This window comes from Pagrus pagrus (assembly GCF_965226575.1).
Source record: "Pagrus pagrus genome assembly, chromosome: 4".
NCBI classification, from domain to species: Eukaryota; Metazoa; Chordata; class Actinopteri; order Spariformes; family Sparidae; genus Pagrus; species Pagrus pagrus.
In genome coordinates, this window is record NC_140188.1 from 12733712 (window position 1) to 12747639 (window position 13928).

The 13928-nt window shown below is 41.9% G+C and overlaps 1 protein-coding gene across 1 annotated transcript in view; it reads right to left on the reverse strand.

The window, feature by feature from the left end:
* Positions 1 to 1619, reverse strand: part of LOC311256357 (neprilysin-like) — a 38870-nt gene extending 37251 nt beyond the window's left edge. Inside the window, exon 1 of the mRNA XM_084351352.1 lies at positions 1255 to 1619. Coding sequence (XP_084207478.1) covers positions 1255 to 1297 — 43 coding nt within the window. The 5' untranslated portion in view covers positions 1298 to 1619. The remainder of the gene's footprint in view (positions 1 to 1254) is intronic.
* Between the last annotated feature and the right edge of the window lie 12309 nt (positions 1620 to 13928).

The window sequence follows — 13928 nt, forward strand, 5'->3', positions numbered from 1 at the left end:
TAGTTTAAGACTTTTACTCAATATTATTCACATGGGCGAATTTCACTTTTAACAAAGTAATGTTATCTTTACTTTTACGGGCACTTTACACAACACTGCCTGTAAACATACTTTAATGTCTAAAATTGGTGGATTAATACTTTAAGGATACATCTGTCTGTGAGATACCTTTTTCACTTTCCATAATGTGGCTCTGATGTTTCTCCTTGAAATCTAACATGTGCTGCAGTGTCTGAATTATTAAGATAATCAACACCAAAAGTCAAAACTCTCTTTTTCTCCTTTTTCTCAGCTCTCCGTCTGTCTGCCGTGATATATCTAATACATAAAAAAGTTCCCATGTCTTGTGAGACCTCACAAACCCCTTCAAAATTAAACCCATCATTCACCGAGACACCTGACAACACCCATGTGTCCGCACACACACACACACACACACACACACACACACACAAGTCAACACTAGCCTACTTGCACAGAGTCAGTTTTTTTTTTTTTTTTACAACCTACACGATCGTGAGCCATGAACATGCCATGTACCTAATTGAGTTTGAATAAGTACAGGAATGTGGCCTACTTTAACTTAAAATAACACCTTCTCTGGGATGTGGTATCCAGCGTGGGCCTATAGCTGCACACTGAAGACTAAAATCACTTTAAAATCATTTTCTGGGGAGGAGACTTGATGCCCAAAGGTGCTGTGATCTAGCTGAAATGAAGTCCACCTCTTAAATTGCTTTTCTAATGGTTTTTTGATAGCAGTATGAATGGAATGGGAAATATAACTTTTAAAGGGACATTGCAACTTAAAATATCACACAGCTGGGAGACAGTGAACCCAATCCACCACATAAGCTTGGGATACTTTGCTGGAATAACACGACGCCGTGGATGAAAGGGTGTTTTCTGATATGACCAAATGCAAATAGGTGTCAAACTCCAGTGATAAAAATATTCAGCTGCAGCACACACACACACACACACACACACACACACACGCCGAGCGAGACGCAGTTAGATGCGTGCCAGCTCCTCGTCTCCTGTTGCACGTCGGGAATTCCAGGGGGGGCTGGCATGATCAACTGGTGCACGCTGCCCCGTGTCACCGAGCCGGCACGCGCGCACGCGCACACGCAAAATAATGCCCCTTACGCGCGCAGACACACACACACACACACACACACGCAGGGAGACAGGGACGCACAGGGATGGCACCGCGTTATAAGAAGCGCTCGGGGTGCGTGAGCGACTTACCAGATGTGTCGGGAAATTTTCGGTCGATGATATATATGGGCATCACATCCACTGATCAGACATCCATCAAATCCACAAAGGGAGCGCGAAGTGCTGATCGATCTCTTACAGCCTGGGTTTTCAACAAGGCACACACCGATCCCGCCTCTCTTCTTCTCCTTCTCCTTCTTCTTCTCCTTCTCCTTCTTCTTCTTCCCTTTGGCTTTCTATTCTAGGATTCACACAAACACGCACGCACGCACACAGACACTCACACGCACACAGAACCTCCACTACAACTCCCTACTACACTGTACCACATCTACCCACAGAGGATCGCAGAATTCAAATGAGCCATCAGACTCTTGCGCGGCGCAATTGGTCAAGTGTGCGCTCCACAGGGGGAGGGGGGGGTGGGGGGGGATCCCATATTTATACAGCCTATGACATCCAGTGAGGCAGTGGAGCAGCCCTCTGAAGTTCTCAGTACCGCCGAGTCGTTGCCTCCTCCGTCAGGGCGGCGTTTAGAAGTGACCCTGTCAGCGGCACTTGCTGTTAGAGGCGCCTAAATAGCTCCGGGGCGCAGATTCAGGTGTAGAGTGTGATGAAGTGAAGTGTAGTATATTTCACTGTACTTACTCGTATGGCTGTCACCAGCTCATCCAAGGCTCTTGGATGCGCACAGACAAAATTCCTCGTTGTAATCATGGTGCAAGGACGCACTGTGGCGAGCTGATAGCGATCAAGTGGAATTTTTGCCTGCACTAATTTGCATTTAGTAGATGAAATGATTTGTTTCTAGAATATCAGCAGTACCTTAGTGCCAAAAGTGTGGTGGTAGTTAAAAGTCATGCTGTTTAGGGCTTTAACTCGGGCTGTCATGATTAAACCGATTGATATCATAAGTGAGGTTACTTAAAAAAAATGCTTTGCAAATTCATTGTTAACTTTGTTTATTTTGTGTTTTGCCCCATTTTTGGCAATTGAATAACCCTCAAAATGTGAGTGTAGGGAGGCGAAGGCAGAGTCTGTAACCACTTAATGGAATTTTCCACTTTGTGATGGCATTAACCAGATTTATGGTGAATAACCACCACCTACGATGACCAAACAAGAGTGGAAAGAAACAGAAATGACTCACTATATTACACGATATTGTCAAATCAAGGAAATTACTTGATGTCAATATTACATTTTTAAATATCACGGTTATCGTCAATATCGGTATATCACAACAGCCCTGGCTTTACACAATGCAAGATAGTCTTAAAGGTCCAATTTGTAAGAAACTTGATTTTTGAGTGTCATTCCCAACTTATCACACGCTGACACTTTGGGTTGTCGGCTGACCCGACCTACATTCCCAAATCATCCCATTTGACTAGATGGGATAGCCGAAGCGTCAGTATTTGACAAGCCGGGAATTAGACTCAAAACCAAAATTGTACGCTTAATTTTGGTCCCCTGGAGGTCCTTTTACCCTTCTTTGGGAACCACCCACACCCAAATAACAATTTAAAACCCTGATTAAAGCCCATATTTGACTGTCAGTTCTGCTGCACACTGTCATCCTGATACTAAAGCAAGGTCAGTGTGTTTGAATAAATTGTTAAATACATTAAATGAAACTAACTAGCTGTGCATGCAGCACAGCTTTGCATCCCGATTTGAATCTTCCTAAAAGGCAACATATATTATGCAAAATATAAACTCATTAATATAGGTCGCTCTTAGCAGTGTAAATGCAACCTTTAAGCTAGAGTGAGGGTGGAATTTCACAGCATGCTTATGGTAATGTCGCATTTATGAGTTTCTTGGACATCGAGGCTGCAAATGACTGTGGTTTTCAATGTGTATATTTGCAGCAGCCGATTTGCAGAACAGTCATTGAAATGCTGCTCAAACGGTGTTTAAATTTAGCCTTGTTTCACCTACAGACACCTGTGCGTGCATTCGTTATTCTTTCGACATGCAAACGCTGAAGGGTTCCCTTGTGCTGTGCACGACTATCCTCATGTATGTAAATCACGTAAGCGGCTAAGTGCACCACGTATAGGGTTGATCCAAGATAATTGCCATAGAGAGGGATAAAGGTCATCACCAGCACCGTAAAATGTAAAACCCTGCTTGCTCTGACATCTATGGTACTCTAAACCATTGGGTGTTCATTAGCCTACATACAATTTTACAGTGACACAGCTCACTATCCCGCCCAATAAAAAACCTTTTACTTAGATCCATTTACTCCGTTTTGTCGCTGTTTGGTTGTATGTGGCTTTTTGCCCGTGCCCTCTTTAATGTTGAACGCCAAAGTTCATCAGGGGGTCACCCCTGCGAGCGCAATTAACTCCGCAAACACATGAAGATGTTGGGTCTAAAAGTGAAAGTTAGCATGATAGTGAGAAGAAAGCCAACAGAGTCACTGCGGAGAATAAATGACCTAATTTCAGTGGAAGCAGGGGAGTCTGGGGATGAGAGCTTGTCGTCATTGTTATCAGCGGCTGATCGCATTCATGCTATTTATGTTAAGCTGCGATATCTTATGTGCGTTTATATATTTAGATACAGGACATTTTACCATATGCTTGTGTTTAAAGCAAGCCGATCAAAGAGCCATTTTTCGATGGCACCCGCACGTGCTTCGATTGTAAAACTTATAAACTGTCTTTGAAAACACCTAAATCCTATTATGTGGCCCTTTGACTTCATCTCTACATATGCTCTCATTACAGCTCCATTACCAATTATCCTCTCAAACATAAAAGATAAATGCTTAAACAAGCCTTTTTTAGTGTCGCCCCATCTTACCGTCTATGTTCCATCGCTTCTGATAATGAACAGCTTGATTCCCCTCCGAGGGATTTACGTCTCTGTGTATTTTTTTGAATATCTGTGAAGCTGAACTGACAGCAGTTTTCGCAGCAGCTGCCTGTCATTGCATCTAAAGGATGTTCACATTTGCCGGCAGTGCAACCTCTGTGATCATAATTTCCATCATTTTGTTGCTTTGCTCTTCAAATAAAACCCCTAGCCCCTTCTCTGTTGGCCATTTGAGCTCTGTTCGCTGTCAGTAAACCCAGCGTGTTATGGACTCCTGGAGAGTATTGGATTTTAATTGCGCTGTGCCCGGGGTGACACAGGTATTAAACAAAAATAGCTGCATGTGTGCCAACAGAGACACAGTTACACGGACTTGCATGCACTCTGCTTTACCGTTGAAACCAAACAGCTTCACGCAAATTGCACATGCATCAAGTAGTAACACGCATGTTGCGTCAGTACGATCAGTTGCAAATCATGCCCATCTAACTTGAAAGATGTGTTTTTAATTGCGTCTTGGCAGGAATGCATTTCTTAGGAGAACATTTCCACACTTGCTTCATTCATCACATTCATTATGACAATTTTGAATGACAACATTGTGGGTTATTTTAGTCAATTAACAGGAACTGTTGACAACCACCTTCCGAGACATGAATAATATGTTCCAGAGAGTTGGTATTGCATAGAAGCAAAACACTGTGACTAATAAGAAGTTCTGCATGTGTTCCACATATGCTGGTGAATCACACAGAGGAGCAAGTTTGTCACATATTTTTTTTTTTTACAGTATTTTCAGCTTATGTATAATTGTCAGACAGTTGAAGGTACTTTGGTTGTATCAAGGTCACTCAGATGGGTTGTTGTATCAGCACCCCCTCCCCTTCACGAAGTGTCAGGGGAGTGACTCTCCTATCAGCAACAGACGGGCTGTCCAGTTATGCTCAAAGTCTGCTGTCAGTGCACATAAACACACACATACACAAACTCACAGTCTTGCACTAAGGTACCACACAAACACACCCACACAGGCAAGGCCTCGGATATACTGCACACACATTAATAAGCTCAGCCCTGTCACTCAGAGAGAGGGGCTTTCAGATGGAGGTTTGTGCCGGTCATGAGGTGGCAAGAAGAGGAACAGAAAAGACGGACAGAGAGATAAGGAGGAGAAAATGGTTAAAACTGCCGGCTTAGCCAATACTTCCAGGCTGACACAGACAGTCTCCTTTTTTTTTTTAGATTTAGGGAGTTTTTTTATTGCTTTTGTTATCTATGATTAACCGGATGGTGCAAAATAACATTTTCAGTGTGTCTAAAAACAGAATTCTGGTATTACTGCTCTTTATAGTCACTATTCATGTGATTCAGATTGAAATAGAATGTGTGATAAAACATGAGCTAATTGTGCACATGGGAAGCAGTCACAATCTGGATGATTAAAAAATATTTTTATACACCCTTACACACATGTATTTATCCTTTGGGAGGACCATATTTACTTACTTTTGTTTTCCTGAAGATTCAGACAACCTTAATCATAATCACTACACGTCTAATCAGAGGCATTACCCTAACTATGAAACGAGCTTAAATCACTATATTTAATGGTTTATTTTGTGGAGACAAGCTTTTTGTCCCCACATGGGAGGTGTGTCCCCGTGTTGTGACTCTGTAGCTCATGTCCCCACAATGTTAATAAAACATTTCCACAAACACACACACACTTACATATGTCTACATATAAACCATGTTTTCAGATACACATTATTTGTGCCAAGATTGTTGATGACATTTTCAAGGTTTTTCCAATTTCATTTGAAATGCACAAGTGGGATACGACTCATTTCTTTCTCTCTTTTCTTCACCGTCCCGTGTGTTCACCTGCGTCATTCCTTTTATGATTATCAGTTAAGTGGCTGTCATGAACAAAATCACAATTGAAGACACATTTCCTTTCAGTTACTATCCTCTTCACTTGTCTGCACTTGCTTTGCCATGGTGAGTTGGTCATTGTAGGAATCTGCTGATGTGGAAAGGAATGACAGGTGACTTACAGTAGAAAGCCTGGACCTCCCACGTAGATCAGATAATTAAAATATCTGTAATTCTACTTGAATTTAGAAAAATGTTGTTATCATGCTCATTGTGCTGTGCATGTCAGTTCATGAATTCATTCAAGTGCTGAAGATGTTGTCATGTCACGCATATCCACCCAGAAAATGCAGCTTTACGCTTTGCATTTGCACCAAAATATTACCTTTTGCCCTAATGGATGTTTTTACATAAACCATGAATCAAGTGATTATGCTTAATATGAAACGGGTCATCTGTAGTAATGAACTCAAAGATAGATAGAGATATGAGCCGCTCAACATTTAACATCTTTCGTTTACTCGTTTAGGTCCACGGCGATTAGTCTTTTGGTTCATCCCAAGTATTCTCATCAAGCTGATTACCAGCAGCTGTTTTCAGTGAAAAAGCCAAACTCACTGTACACCCCCTGATGAGCACCAAACAGAAGACTGATGAGTGTGTAAATAGGCAACTGTTTACTAGCACATTATGTATAACAGCTTTATTAGGTGATAATACCTCAGTTTTGTTCTGGTGCACCTATGTGGCAAATACTTTAAAGCCACTTTATGTAGAATTTCAGCTTTGGTGCCCCCCAGTGGCAGCATAAAAAAAGATGCTCTATCATACAGCAATGCATGTCACACATGTCCAGTTCCACACATGTGGATGCACAGTCTGGCATTGTCTTCACTTTTCTGAAAAGTGAAGCCATGTGCCATTAATCTGCATTCTTTCTAATGGCCACAAGGGGGTGACTCCACTGGTTTCAAAAAGAAGTCCGATTAAATGTAAGATTATGAGAAAATGACCCTACTTCTCACTTGATTCGTTGCCTCCATAAACAGTTCCCCAATGAGTTTATGGTCTCAATCGCTAGTTTGAGGTCTTCTTCAATACAGCGTGATGTTCATTTTGTAAATTATGGTCGCATTTACAGTGAAATAGGCAACTGTAATTGATAAGTCACTACCATGGCAACCATCAGTCAGGATAGTGGTGTAGTGATTCGTGTGCTCCCCTGCTCATCCAAATAGGGTCACTTCTGGCTCCAAAAAACCCAAGATGGTGATGGCTGTAATGCCAGAATCGAGGAGTCAAAACAGTAGTCCATAAACCAAAATTTGATGTCACAGTAAATTTACAATTGGTCCACAAGTGCAGCTCTGAAATTGCCACTCTGTAGTTGAATGATATTGGATAGGCAGGTGCTTCACGTCATTGACAGTGTGTGTCCTTCAGTTCAGTCTATTTCTCACTCTCACACGGACACACACACATCCACACAATCCCCTTTCCCTCTAAAGACTATCACATGCTAAGCACAGCTGAAGGTCAAGTGGGTCAAGTTGATTTCTTTGATCTCAGACTGAGGGTGATAATTTGTCCTGGACTGAGGTCTACTTGTTTTCACACTCCAGTACAGCATGTGTTGTTCTCTGTTCTTTGGCTTCCACACTGTACCAGGGACAAGACTGCGAAGAACTTGCCCCGACACTGGCCCTGCCGTACTTGATGCCTGAAACCTTTTAAACAGCTGTCTCGCTCTTAATTGTTTCCCGAAGGACACTTTAAGCAACTAAAAATGCATTATTAGACGTATTAGCATTTATTCTTTTATCCCTTAGTGTGTGTGTGTGTGTGTGTGTGTGTGTGTGTGTGTGTGTGTGTGCGTGCGTGCGTGCGTGTGTGTGTGTGTGCATCTTCTTGTGTGGTGTTGTGTTCATGTATATGTACACTGTTCTGAATTGGTCTGAACTTGAGCCAGAACATAGCTGATAGTTCTCATCTGTCATGGCCACTTCGCATGCATTCTCCCAAGTGTTTTCTCTTACCTCCTTGCAGCTTCTCAAAGGCTGATAAACCACTAGACTCTGTCCTGCTACTGCACAATTTGTCTTAGTACACAAATGACACGATAAAGGTTAGTGTGTGTGTGGGTGTGTGTGTGTTTTGTTTTAAGTGACTTTCTCAGTGTCGGCTCTACAAACAGTAGAGAAAGAGTGGTGGACTATACACAGAAGTACTGAAATAATTGACTCCAAAAAGAAACTTCTTGTGTCGAAAAGTAGCAGTATCACTTTTTGTTATGGCACCTATATATTTATAAAGTGTTTAAAAGTTGTAACTAATTCATCAATGGTTAATGAATCACTTATTAATGCCTTATAGATCAGTTATAAGAACAGAGTTGGCGGAATAACAACGTATTAAGCATTAACTAAATGATTACCGACACGTTTAATAGCTTCATTATCAAAGCCAAAGGAATGTTTTTGCCACAACCTGGCATCCCAAAATGTGTTCTTATAAGAGTTTACATTTTTACTGTAACACAATCGCTCAATAAGGTTTTTCTGCCGCAAGAGCAGTGACTCTCCAGCTGAGTCACTGCCCAACTGGAGAGTTGTGTGCAGAGCCAGACCTACTGGAGGAATAAACACCCAGAGTCACATCAGGTAAGAAGAGTGGGAACCTGATTCTCGACCTGAATTCACCGACATATGCTAGTTTACAGCTATTGTGCAGTAAGGTAATCTAGGGTTTAGAAACACTCTGGAGTAAAGAAAATAACTGCTCAAACTTGTGAAAGTGATGTGAGGCAAAGTTTGCTCCACTGTGGTGAACACACCATTACTCAACCACCATTGCTCAGTGACTCAGGCACAAATGTTCATGGACAAGGCGATGTTGCGACATCCTTCCACACTCTCTGACTCAATCCCAGAAGTTATAGCGAAAAGTGGCCAAATGAAATGCACCCTTACTTAAGTGAACTTGTGGATTTTCTCTGGGTTTGAACATCACTGGAAACATTTGGGATAATCTAAGCACACAACAAAAGAAAATATTCAATTTAATGCAGAAGTGTTACATAGTATATCTGTAAAATGGCGCTAATATAAAGTGCAACCTAACTCTGCAGTTACTGTATACACTGTACGTGGGCATTGTTAAAGGGCCAATGTGGCCTTCTGACTCATTATAAATTTCCACCTTTCCAATTCAGTGATGCTCTCTGGTGATTACTTTTCCTTGAAAGAAACCTATTTTTTTCTGCCTTCCCTCTGAGGGGATAAAAGAAAGCTGACAAACAAAAACTGGTTTAGACAGAGCAGCTTATGGGCTACATTATAGTTCTTGCCTTTTCAAGTATCAGTGATTTTAGAATAAACTGAAAAGTGTGAAAAATCCATTGAGGCGCAGAACTGAAAAGATGTTTGGTCTAAGCCGGCACTTCACACAACATGCACAGGATGTTCCATTTATGGAAGCAATGGATTGATTTCAACACAGATTCTATTCTTTTGTACCTTTTGCGTTTGTGCTGTCATCACGCCGCATGTTTCAGCAGGAATCTGGGCACGGCATAATGTGGGCGCATAACAATGCAGATGCAACGGTGGGATTCATCCTAATCCCGATACTGAAGACGGATTTGACTGAAAGCAGCCTCTGATCGTAACGTAAGGCATGTCTAGACGGATTCCCAGGACACCGGGGTTCTTTGAATTAATTCTGTGGCATTTTGTCGGCATGGGTAACTGCTGTACTTTGTGACAAACGTCCTTGTGAACAACAGCATCGGCTCATGTGGTCACCTTCGTGCGGTGCTCAGCGTTCTGTGAGCGGACATCGTACTGTTTCAAGCAATATTTGTCTTAACATGCCAAAAGGATCTGTCGACCACCGCTGACATTCCTACACCTCTATTTGGGTTTACACACTCCGTTCCCTCCGCCTCTCTTGTCTTCCCCCTCTGTCCTAAATTCTCTGACAGGAAATGTTTTACTCTATTTGACTTTGAGCAGTCAACACAGATTCCCACAAATTGTCCATCTTTCCTTTTTTTTTTTTTCTATCACTCTCAAAGCACCAGGGGACTGCTGCTATTTGTATTTTCCATCTTTCTCAAAGTTTCAGCAGTAAAGGAGGATATGATGAGCGGTGGAAATTATGCAGCAAATAGGGTCAAGGCAGCATGAAGGTGAAACACACAGCAGGCCTCATAGAGAGACTTGTTAACACTAACTACTGAGATCTACCCCCCCACTCTCAGATGGATTTTAAAGGGTTCTGCTTGATGTGGAAGTGGCTTTGGTGCTTTATGTAAAGCCACTGCCCTCTAATGTTGTGTAATGAAAGCACAGCAGCATCCACTAGAAGCTGTAAACCCCTGTGGTGAAACACGCTTGTTATTTTTAGTGATGTTCAGAGGAAGGATTTTCTACGCCCGCCAAATTTTTCTAACTCAACTCTGACTGAGATGGGCGCTGGATTGGAAAGACCAAGATTGAAAACATACTTCCCTGAGATAAAAATCTGCTGCCAGTTGACTTGCTGGGGAGTTGCTACACTTCCGCCACTGTTTTGAAGAGCGCTCAAGTTTGATAGCATGCCTGCTTGAAAGGTTTTTTAAAACTTTGCCCAGCCATGCTTGTCAGCGGCGTTTGGGATGATAGCCAAAGCTCATGCACAGATGTCAGTCAGGAAAACCTTCCGACCACGGCCTGATCCCACATGATCCTTTTGTGGAAAGACATTACGCTTTTAACTTGACATGGCTGATGCACAAATGTTTATTTAATGAACAATCATATTTCATAATTTACCTCTCACCACTTTGCCTCTCTGCCTCATTTCAAGCTGATGCCTGTTCCTGGAAGCTTCATTTGACGGCTGAGTTCAACTGAGGCCGTTCATTCTGAAAGCGGCGGCGGACGTGTTGCAGTTTACTTAATTCGTGTGACAGTGAGCCATGTATGCTGCCACTCTGTGTCTGCCTCGCTATGTTTATTGCATCAGTGGAATGAATGAGAGCGCAGCACTGAGATGGGGCCCGGAGGGAATAAAGAAGTACTAATGGGCCCTTAATGAAAATCTCTAGTCTGCTCATTAATGCAGAAACATACACACATCATGCACATGGGCCGGGAAGGGAACCACAACTCAGCGTCGCACACACACAGAAACAGATGGTTTTGTCACATCACCTCCTTATTATGCTCTCCTTTTATCTCCTCTCTCTTCTGTCACTTAGCGCCGTATTTCACTCTAATAAGAGAGAAAACAAATTATAGTTTTTTTTTATCATAAGTTTCTCTGCTTATGCTCAAGGTTCGTTGTAATTTTCCCAGGTAAATTACGCTGGGCTGGTTGTTTTCTTGCCAGATCTTTTTTTTTCTTCTCCTGCAAGTAATTGATCCCATTAAGGCAGGCATGCTGGAGGAATTCATTATGCTGATTAGTGTGGCGCAGCCTGTTGTGTGGATGGAGGCTTGGAGGTCATGGAGAGAGAAGGTAAAAAGAGAACAGAGAGGTCTAATTTGTCACATTTCTTCACAGTCCTTGAAGATTTCTGTCCCCGTGCGACTGAAGCAGTGGCCCACCTGAAGCCGGGCTGGCTGGATCGTCTGCAGTCAGGACAGCGTAACCATCTAACACCTGCAGGAAAGCAAATGAGATTTTCAGAAGACAAACATGGTGTCGTCTGGCTCTGGGTTTGTTCAGCTTCCACCAGCTTAAGGCAATATTGTGGACACCTGCGTCCTCCGGAGTGATCCATTATCCAGAACTGTGCTTGACTCCGGTCCGTCGGTCCAGCTTTCCCACAGTGCAACAGGTCCATCTGCTGGACAAAGCAGAAACTATGTGTGATCTTAGAAGAGAGACAATAGTCAGAATAAACAATAGTCAGAAATCCATTCCTAATGAGCCTGCGATATACCTGACAGCTGTGAAATTTCCTGGGATGACCTCACAGCAAGCAGGTTCTGGGTTTAAATGGAGTCTCTGTGTGGGATTTGCATGACCTCCTCGTGTTTGAGTGGGTTTCTTCTGTGTGCTCTATTTCCCCCTCTTCAAAAAACATGTTTTTGAAATTCACAGATTAATTATTTGATTATTACTATTACTTCCGCCAAGGAGGTTAGGTTTTCACCTTCGTCCGTTTGTTGGTTTGGTTTGTCAGCAGGATTACACAAAAACTACTGAACTGATTTCCGAGAGAACTGGATAGAGGATGGGTCTCAGCCCAGAACAGACCCCATTAACTTGTGGTGCACAACCAGATAAAAGGGCGAATCCAGGAACCTTTTCTCACTTTGTTAAACATTGTTTTTCAGCATTCTCGTTTAGTTTCTCAGGGAATAATGCAAGGATCTGGATCTAAAAAAAAATAATCTGTGAGTGATTAAAATGTTATGCGGATACAAATAAAAATCTGGATCTTGCGGTTTTATTTGATATTGGATTAAACCTTATTGAATTAAAAGGGACTGATGCACCTTGGTGGACTCTACTGAGTGCACTTCTATTTTCATATGGACAAGTATATAGCATGGACCACTGCTACATACAAAATCATTCGTAGCCTAAAGGGCAATCCACATAGAAAGCATTTTTTTGAAGCATTTTTCATGTCTGTCACTCTCACACAGAGCAGAAACACCATTTTATTAAATGGATGAATCAACACTGACCATGAGACAAACTCCCTATAGGGTGCATCCAGGGTGTACGGGTGAAAAGTTTAAGGTAAAGCTTCCAACTTAAAATGTGCTTCTTCACAGACTCTTAAAGCCTCCCTAAACTCTAATACAGGGAAGCATCATTCTTCTTCACATGTGGGGTTACATAATAAATAAATCTGCATTTATTATGTTTCTCCACTCAGTTAATCATTTTTTTCTTTGTCACTTTTCTGTGTTGAAAACATTTCGTGGGTAGCAGCTTCATTTCTAACAGCTGCGTGACAGTTATTCCTGCTCACCGATGAGGCACAGGCGTTTGCAATGCAAATCAGCTTAACTTCCAAACTAAATCTCTCTGAAAAACTTTGAAAATCTCGACAAGATGTTGTTCCTTACTTGTGAAGTGTTACCTGTTATAACTTCACCACAGGTGAATTTGCATAAAAGCCTTTGTGGGAGGTAGGCGCAGGATTATCATTTCCGTGGGTGCTGTTTCTGTTGGATATTCCTCCACTCATTTCACCTTAAAATCCGTGTCACCAAGAGGCATGCAGCTTTTCTTCACTGATGAGGATGTGACCTTCTTTAAACCCCCTCAGAGGACCCCATTAGTCACTTTTTCAATTCATTTGGAAAAGATATGAGATAAATAATCATACTAAACATGATGTGTATGTGTATGTGTGTGTTTCACATTGTGAGCAGAAGGCTAAAAGGTGGTGACCATAAACTTGGCTTGGAATGGCACATACACACATAAACCCACGAAGAAACAAATCCGTACACTCGGCATCATTTTGTAACCCTTTTCTGCTCGCAGGTAATAGCTGTGACCAGAGGCATTATGTTTCTGGGTTGTCCGTCCATCCTATTCTTGTGAACGTGATATCTCAGGAATTCTTTAAATTTGGCAAAAACTGTTTAGACTTTGGTGGACAAAAGACAAAGGTCAAGGTCCCTGGACCTCAAAAAATTCAATTAATATGCTAATAATGATTAAAAAAAATGTTTAAGCATAAATGATTGATTGGATAAAATGATGAAGTAATGACATTTTGTATCCTGAAGGTCAAAGGTCAACTTCACCGTCAAGGGAGATTGTGACTATATTTTATATTTGGCAAAATACTGAATTGGTGACACTAATCTCAGGTGCCCACCTTGAAACTGTGCTGATTTTAGAGATTTTCTGTGCTGCATTAAACAAGTATGTGAAACATCCACCTTTGCGAATTTGTGGCTTCTTTTTTTAAAAAGAAAAATACACATTTGAAGCTTTGTAGTCAGCTGCTCGCTATCAGTCCAACTTCCATTTCACCAAAGAAT